General features: G+C 46.8%; 1 protein-coding gene across 1 annotated transcript in view; it reads right to left on the bottom strand.

Moving 5' to 3' along the window:
• Positions 1–3,627, bottom strand: part of LOC307230690 (bile acid-CoA:amino acid N-acyltransferase-like) — a gene marked incomplete at both ends in the record, with an annotated part of 27,374 nt that extends 23,747 nt beyond the window's left edge. The window contains one exon of the mRNA XM_080001127.1: positions 3,522–3,627. Within this exon, the coding sequence (XP_079857253.1) occupies positions 3,522–3,627 (106 nt within the window). The remainder of the gene's footprint in view (positions 1–3,521) is intronic.
• Between the last annotated feature and the right edge of the window lie 5,906 nt (positions 3,628–9,533).

The following is a 9,533-nucleotide window of genomic DNA, read 5'->3' as shown; positions in this document are numbered from 1 at the left end:
ATCGCGGTCGTATGAGGCAACTGCCCATGCCTTTTTGGCGTACATTATGATAAAAAATATAAAAAAATACTAAAAAGTGCAAGAGTCAACCAGAGCGCCTGGGCAGGCGACCGCAAGGGGCGGCGCCACTATCGCCACTGTCTGCCAGTTGATGTTTAGTTCCAGCACGCCCTCCTAAACAGTGCTGTTGTTGAGCACTGTGAGTTTGTTTCTCACTTGAGGCATGACCTGTTTGAAGCTGCACACATTTGCCCAACAGAAAAGGCGAGCAGAACAGGCCCGCCAGGCAAAGAACTACCACTGCAAATCGTGGTGAAAAGGGGAAGAGGAAAATTGTAGATAAGTTAAAATCCCCAGTTTATGAAGTAACATCTGTGAAGCCTGGAATCAATGTGTACTGCATCAGAGACCCTGTGACATCAGCGAAAGTTATTCATAGAAACCTACTCCCTGTGAATTTTCTCCCTGCAGAAGGTGACATTGCCTTGGAGTCAAGCTTCTGTTCGGTTACTGGGAGTGAACAAAGTGACCCAGTGGTTCCTGTTGACATACAGGTCAGTGAAACAAAGACACTGAACTGGCTACTGCAAATGGATTAAGAAAGCGATCGAGATGCTACAGCCAGCCAGCCCGATTGTTCTTCTGTTGTGGCTGTGAACGCCCTGGCCTCTGAGACAGAAGTGACTGTGGTTCCACATGCTCTGTGTGAGGTATCAAATACCTGTTCCAGGATGCCCACTACCAGCCCTCAGTGGACCCAATTCAGCATGTCACCACCCCTGCACATGCAACAGACACAACCAGATGTACTGACACAGGACCATGTAGTTTCCACACAGCCGCCACCACTTTGCACTAGGTCAGGTAGAACTGTAAAACCCCCAGTTCAACTCCTTTGTGAAACGCACGAACAGATTGTAGATGACTCACTGTGTCCATAGTTGATTCTTTGTTTTCTTTTGTGAGGAACATGTTTTCTGGATAGATTACTGAATGTATAAAGATTTTTTTTTTTGCACTAGTACTTGCCTGAGGTATCATACAGTTATCTCTGTTAAAGAGCAATGTTTACAATATGAGAGGTGTACATGGCATCTCTTAGCTCTATGTAGGCTCAGGGACTGGCCAACCCCTTCACTGACTTATTTCCAAGTGGAAAGGTTCTAACTGACCTAAACCGTGTTATGCTTTTATTACTATACAACTGGAGTTTTGTAATTTGTATCTTTTGTATTTTTCTCGCTCAAGGTGCCCCAATTTAACATACTGTAATTTAGGGGGGTGTATGTAACATAGTGGAAAAGGTTCTGGTTAAAAAAATTGCACCTGCATTATGTAGTGATTGCAAAGGATTGTGGGTAATCTTCAGGTTCGCAAAAGATTTTCCACAAGGTAATGTGTCTGTGAATGTTTGTGGACAAAACAGTGATAACTAACTTGAAAAGCACATTTTGTACAAATTGTATGCTTTAATTGGTTGGATATTATAAATCTTAGATTAAATTCACTATGTTTTTATTAAGTTAACTGTTTGTTTCTATGTGTTTTTATCCTTAGTAAAAAATCTCTCTGGTACAGCTAGTTAAAATTAATCTGATGCCGTCTTTCCAGACAAAGCAAGTGCTGTTTGTCCAGAAGAGATGACCATTCTACTTTGCCCTTTGTCAAAAATGCAGATGTGGAATAAACCTGCTGTAACCACAAACCGGACAAGCTCCGGGAGATGCATTTAGACAGACATATCAAAGAGGTCACACATATACAGTATAATATATATATTTACTATATATTGTTATATAGATGTATATTTACAATTTTAAACCTGATTTAACATCACAAAAAATATTTTGGACAGTCTCAATAGCAACACAACTTGGACTTTAACCATTTTTACTTCAGTGCATCAGGTAATAAATCTCAGCAATGATCCCAACTACCTCCAAAATCTTCTTCCACGCATCGTTCATTTTTATTATGTCTCTGTAAATTAACAGTACAGCGTGGGGAAAGCGACTCCCGCAAAAAGAAGCTTCTCCTCCATTTTGGAAACAAAAGTTTGGTAGGAACCAAACTCAAGGATTTGTTCAGGGGGCATTTTAGCGGACGGACCAGTAAAAATGTATTATCGCAACGTCGCAGCCAATGAGCATAAAGTTGAAATCCATTCATCTTTTTCCTGTCCCCCAATATCCAAGATCGCGTTGCGTCGTCATCTCCCATTGAAAATGTAGCGACACGCGACACGCAGCTGCTTTGCTGCTGCGTGTCGCTTCTGGTGCGGGTTAGTGATGTGTTGGTCGCGCAAACGAGTCGGATCTATGGACAGGTGTCATGCCAAAAAGTGACCGTCTGCCTGGATCTGGATCTAACAGTCGTAACGTGTAAATACAGAACTTTATGTCCGTGCTGATAACAAAGGGATGTCTTTGAAACTTTTACGTCTTTTCTAACACAATCATCACAATTGTGATCAAGGAAGTGTTTGCAGTTCATATGTCATGTAACATTTAGGTTATTATGGGCAATACTATCGTAATCTTTCTGATGTTTATGTGTTTGCCCGAGATTAGAACCAATGCAGTCCTTTTTAGCAGTTGAAATAATGACCACAGCCCGTACCTTGTCAATGAAAGGTTGTTTCTGCCTCAAAATAACTTGATCTAAATTTTAAAGACCTTGTTAATGAATATTTCCAGCCATCAAACCGACTTACTTTACTTGTAGCTGAGGTGTCTGGAATGTTTGACATCCCAAGAAAGTCCCCATTGTATAATATAATAACTAACAGATGTTGCCAGGGGTCTCAAGAGATAAGGGAGGTGATAAGGGAGGTGGAATGTGCTTAGATGTATGTCAGTCAGCTGAACTGTGCCCCATAGATTAGAGTCAGATGCGCTACGTTGTCTCTGTACAAGTATAAAAGACACTCCCAAGTTCCATTCGGGAGGGAACACATTTGACTTCTGTTCTCTCCCAGGCATTCCATGGCAAGTCTGATGTGATGCTGTTCTTACTTGTAATAAACGTAATATTATAATCAAGTCAGCCTCAGCGGAGAGTCCTTCTTCATCAACACATCATTGACAACAAAGAAACTACATAGCCAAGAAGATAACACCTCACCTTGTGTCCTCTACCTTGTTTCAGTGGATAGATGCATAATTGGAAATACTAATGTCTTGCATCATGTGTCCTATAGACATATTTTTCATACGGGCAACATAGGATATTTTAATAAAACCAGAAAGCACAATGATAAAATACTATATACAACTATATACAATATAGCAGCGTATCTAAATGTACACAGTAATAGTGGGGTGGTAGAGATTTCACTGGCATGCTTTGCAAATAATCTTTTTCTTTCTGCTTGTGCAGGGCCTCTTGGCGCAGCTCCTGTGGTACAGCTGTGGGCAAATGTCACAGCCAATTTGAATTACACAAAAGAGGAAACCAAAAATTTATGGTGAAATAGTCATACAATAGTAATAGTAATGATTGTATGTCCACCCCCGGGCCACCCAGCACCACCACGTCTTCCTCTGGGCCATCCACCACCACCATGTCCACCTCTGGGCCATCCACCACCACCACCATGTCCACCTCTGGGCCATCCACCACCACCATGTTAATCTCTGTCCGCCACCACAACCTCCTCCTCCTCTGGGCCACCCACTACCACCACGTCCTCCTCTCTTGGCCATCCACCACCACCATCTGTACCTCTGTCCACTGCCACCATCTGCTCCTCTGGGCCATCCACCACGTCCTTCAGGGCAGTCCATAAAGTGTTATTATCTTAATGGTTATGAGGTAAGTAAGTTGGTTTCATGGCTGAAAATATTCACAACAAGATCTTGTCTTTAAAATTTTTATCAAGTTATTTTGAGGCAGAAACAGCCTCTAAAGATATTTCAACAGGTATAAAGGACTGGATGGGCTATAATCTATACAATATTACCCTCGTAAATAAAACCAAGTCATTTTGAGGCATGAATAATCGTTCAGTGACAAGGTAGGAGCTGCAATCACTTTTTTTGCAAGTGGAAAACTGCAGGAAAATATTTTATTTTATATATAACCCATCTGTAAATCATGTTTATTTTAGTCTAGTTTCCAAATATAGGCCACAAAATGAAGAACTTGAACACAATTCTCCAAGTAGAGATAACCCTGTCAGTCCTCAAAGGACAAGATGGAAGCCTCCATTGAGGAAGCAATCCTTCAAATGCAGCTGTTGAGGTAGGAAGCTGCATGCGAGACAAGCAGGCTGAAAATGAGCTCTGCATCAACAAGACCAGGGAGGAGGAAAATAAATTACTCCTCCATGAGAAGGAGGAAATGGTGACGTTGATGTCCAACACTCAAGGCCCAAAGGATGGACCTCTCCGAGGCCAAGCTGGATCTCGAGGAGACAGCTCTAGAATGGGTCAAAAGCCAATTGACAATGGGGACCAGGATTTATGAACTTGAAGTGACACTTGCACAACTCCAGGAGATGGAAAAAAGGACCAGCGAGCACCCTGGGGTCTGCAGGATCAAACACCAAGTTTGAACAAAACTAAAATAGCCGTGCTTGTTGCAGAAGTTTCAGTCCAGCATGTCAGAGGTAGAGAGCGCTATGGTCACTATCATCCGTGTGGCCAAATACTCCGGTCACAAGTGCAAGCTGAAGAAAGCCGAGTCACTTCATAATGGTGAAGGTTACTTGTGGGGCTTGAGGTAACACAGATTTATGGATGTTCATTTAAACTTGCAATGAATTAATTTAAACCTGTTGCATGGAGTCCTAAAAAAATATATTTCTGGTATTTAATTTCTCATCTGCCCTCACCACGTGTAGCCATACGTGGCTAAAGAGCGAGCTAACCACTCTTCCAATAAGTACCCGGAGACTGGAGCTCACTTTTGGTATCTTTAATCTAAGCGGTGTAAAACAGTGGAACTGTACAGAAATATGACGATTACGGATCAGTCTCTATGTAGATGTAAATAACCTGTGAATACATTTTCATAACTTCTACACTGTATGCATACACAAATAACATGAATGAACTCACAAATTGTGTTTTCTCGTGGGCAATGACAAGGCTGATGGAAGAGATGTTAGTGTGATTCTGAGGCGTGATCTGATTGACTGTATGGGGTCTCTGTCTGGCCATTTTATATGCCTTTGTTCTGATGTCATACTATCATCACAGTGCTATGATGTCACAGTACGGCCCGGGCGGGGCAGGAAACTCCCCGCCTGGGGCCGGAACACTGCCCGCCTGTGGGCAGAACACTCCCCACCTGGCATCTGTGAGATGTCAAACCACTAGGATCCTTGACCTTGAGGAATCATGCTTCACAGTCTTCTGCCTTGGAGTCACTGGGCAGAAGACGGACAACCTCCGAGAAGGGCCTAAGGAACAGCTTCGCTGCATTGTCCTCCAAGAAGGGCCTAAGGAACAACTTTGCTGCATCGTCCTCGCATATCTTTACCTCAATCTTCCTCACCTTCCCGTCATCACTGGGAAAACCCTTGTGACGAGTCCTTGGGTGTTTGCTAGACTCGTGACTTTTCACCATTGGCGATTGAACAGGTCCCTCTCACTGAACTGGGTCGGAGGTAATGGGGGTGCACATACCTGCTTGAGCAGAGGAGCTGGAGTGAGACTGATTGGATGCTCTGGGTCCGCGGAAATCGACGTCAAAGGCTTGGCATTGACAATCGCTGTGACCTCCGCCATGAATGTTGCTTTGCGTTCCCATGCATGAAGAGCATGGCATCCAGTATACAGCATGTGACAGCATTTATCCACTCACAGCTTCTGCCCATGTGTGAAGAATGTGGGGGATTGAATTGCTATGTGCATCAGCACTCTGTCAGGTAGTTCTGGACTTGCTTGTTGCTAGGGCCGATGGAGTCTATCTGGAGCACCTTGCAGGCGCCCACAAAGCTGGTGCTGTAGTCTGACCTGAACTGGTTCACAGGGCCTCTGATGGTGAAGAAACAACTGAGGGCGAAACTGGAGGAGTCCACTGACTCCAGCACTTCAATGTGCACTGCATGTGAGCTCATGCATTTGAAGATGACTGCCCACCGCTTGCTGTTTGCGTGTCCTCCTCGGATTTCAGACCCTCTAGGGCCAAATACCCTGGGTCGAGGGTAGAGCCGCTCTTTTGATAGAGGCTTGCTGCAGATGTCCCAGCCGCGGCACGGGCTGTTTTCAGATACTTGAGTGAAGGAGTGAGCGAGATTTCCAGCTGGAGAAACTCTCGAACCACATACTGCCAAGCTTGGCCTTGAAGGCGCATGATACAGACAGGAACCTCTGAGTGGAGCTCCCTGTCGATTCTGGGGTTAATAAGGTCAAAGACCTCGTCAGGTAGTCCAGTTTGGTGCTCAAGTCTGAGGATGGTATGGTCATGTTCGCTTTGACCTTCTGTGTTAACCACCTTGACGAATGCGATCGCACCAATTGCCTTGGTGGTGGTGTCGCAGAAGATACGCTTTCCTCTTTCCCCTGAGCTCTAGAGATGGGACGAATGGCATCCCATTTGTCGCCAGTGGTAGTAAGCTCTCTCAGGTTGGCACCACCTTGGATGCTGACAGGTGTGGCAAACCCAAGAGGGTTGAATAGGCTGTTGACAGTGGAAGGCACACGGCGTCGTGTGAAAGGTCTTTGGTTGGCTGCTACACGGAAGGTGAAAGGTCCTGATGAAAGTCGGGGTCTTGTAAGCCCTTGGCCAATGACTTCAACACGTTGTTGTTCTAGAAGTGCCGTCCCACGTCCCAACTCCTTCTCTCCTTCAACAACAGTCCTCTGCAGGCCATAGATGGCCACAGCTGGGGAGGGGTGGTAGCAAAACCACAGGAAGCGAGGGTTGTCGCACTGATCCTCCCTGACCGGGAGCTATGGAACATCTGCTGAATGTCAGCCATGATCGCAACAGGCCAAGTCCTGAAGCAAACCAAGACCCGAAGGTAGACATGGGAGACTCCACAGCTTGGTAGAAACCAGTGCTCCCTGCCATCTTTCAGCATGGGCACCAGTTTGGCGTGTCCACTGCGAAAGATGTTCTTCAAGAAGTCCACAAAGTGGCATAAGGCGGCGGTTGAGGGCCTGGTCCCTGTTGTTGGGAGAATGCTGATGCTGACGCCTGGGGAATGGGGCCCAACTGTTAGCGTCGTCCTTGAAGAATCCGCTGCTCATGATGTCAAAGAAGGCCTCATCCTCGGCTGAGGGTGCAAGTTTGTCATCGTTGACTAAATGGTTGGAGATGTGTTCCCCCACATATTTGCATGGTTTGTGTTGCCCCCCTGGGACTTATTTTTGACGTAGATGCTACTCTCACACGGTCAGAGGTTGCTGGGCTGTCTGGTCTCTAGGACACTAGTCTTGCTTGTAAACACAGCGGGCTGCACCCTCTCTTGCCGAGGCTCTCCACTGTGCGCAGTGGCGCCTAGCTTTCCACTTAGCACGGTGTCTGACCTTTCTGCTACCCAGGTCGGAAGACCAGCACGAAGAGCTGCTAAGCTTGATCACTGTGGCACTCTGTGCAGTGGACAACGGCTGCCGCTTCATCGATCGCGAGTCTGCCGTGGCCGAGTGGGTCGTTGTCAACATAAGGGGGTCCAGCAACTTGGGGTCCTCCGTGATGAAGTGTTCTGGGGGGTGGTACGGCCAAGCCCACATCCTAGGGGCCTCCATACTGCCGAGCAACGAGAGGCAGTACAGCCAAGCCTGCATCCTGTGGGCCTCTATACTGTAGAGCTCCAGGAGGCAGTACGGCCAAGGGCAAGGACTCCATACTGTTGAGCTCCGGGTAAGCCCATGTCCTAGGGGCCTTCGTACTGCCAAGCCCCTGGAGGTGGTATGGCCGGGCCCCTGTCCTGAGGACTTCTGTATTGCCAGGTTCTGGGAGCTGGTACAGGGTAGTATGCCTTGGAGGGGGGGGCAAATTGCCGTCGCTAGTGGCGCAGTGTTGAGGGGCCGTGGGCTGCGTAACATTCCTTATGTGCTTATTGGCCCCGCCACTGTGTTGGCAGCTGAAATGTGTGTTGACCTCTTCCCCGGTGTGCCACCTTGGCCTCTGCTGAAGCGGAGAGCCGTTCTCCGGCACAGCGGCGTCAAGCAGCTTCGAGTGCTTCTGCTGCTGCTATTGCTGCCTTTGCTTCTGCTTCCTTCTTAAGGGCCCCTAGTGTGGCCTCGATGCGTACCACCTCGCCTTTTATTTAGCCGCAAAAATGCCCTCTCAGCCTACTATGCAGACTCAACACGTGCTCTCTAGCAGGCTCTGCAGTCTCAACATGTGTCCTCTTCGCGGACCTCTCCACATTGATGCGTGCTCTCTCTGCATCGATGCTTGCTCTCTCCATGGACCTCTTCATTTCGGTGTGTGCTACCAGTTCCACATCCATTTGATGCTTTATGTACATGTACATGTACCTTCGTACGTGCGACTGTGGCTCTTGCGCGGGCCGCTGCGATCGCACTGACGTTGGACCCACTGGACTTGTTGGACCTGCTGGCCGATTTAAAGGACTTGTTGGCCGACTTGAAGGTCTTGCTTGATGACTTGCCGAGCCCGCTTTCAGCAGTCAACGTTGTACTACCGTTGCGGTCCAGGCCTTCTGCCCATTCCTCCAAGCCAGGCTGTCCACTTGGGCCCAGGAGTACTGTGGAACCATGGGGTTCCAAGGGGTCAGTGGGGTCTTGGTGTTCTGACATCCTTGCTCTCAGCAGTGACTCGGTGGTTTAAAGGCCAGGAGATGCCTTGGGGTGAAGTAAATTTTTTTACTCTTCTGCCCTCACCACGTGTAGCCGTACGTGGCTATACAGCGAGCTAAACAGTCTCCCAATACAGTGGGGCAAAAAAGTATTTAGTCAGCCACCAATTGTGCAAGTTCTCCCACTTAAAAAGATGAGGCCTGTTATTTTCATCATATGTATACCTCAACTATGAGAGACAAAATGAGAAAAAAAATCCAGAAAATCACATTGTCTGATTTTTAAAGAATTTATTTGCAAATGATGGTAGAAAACAAGTATTAGGTCAATAACAAAAGTTCATCTCAATACTTTGTTATATACCCTTTGTTTGCAATGACAGAGGTAAAACGTTTTCTGTAAGTCTTCACAAGGTTTTCACACATGTTTTGTTGCTGGTATTTTGGCCCATTCCTCCATGCAGATCTCCTCTAGAGCAGTGATGGTTTGGGGCTGTCGCTGGGCCACACGGACTTTCAACTCCCTCCAAAGATTTTCTATGGGGTTGAGATCTGGAGACTGGCTAGGCCACTCCAGGACCTTGAAATGCTTCTTACGAAGCCACTCCTTCGTTGCCCGGGCGGTGTGTTTGGGATCATTGTCATGCTGAAAGACCCAGCCGCGTTTCATCTTCAATGCCCTTGCTGATGGAAGGAGGTTTTCACTCAAAATCTCATGATACATGGCCCCATTCATTCTTTCCTTTACACGGATCAGTCGTCCTGGTCCCTTTGCAGAAAAACAGCCCCAAAGCATGATGTTTCCACCCCCATGTTT

Source organism: Zeus faber, assembly GCF_960531495.2.
Source record: "Zeus faber genome assembly, chromosome: 5".
NCBI lineage: Eukaryota > Metazoa > Chordata > Actinopteri > Zeiformes > Zeidae > Zeus > Zeus faber.
This window is presented reverse-complemented; position numbering and strand designations above follow the sequence as displayed.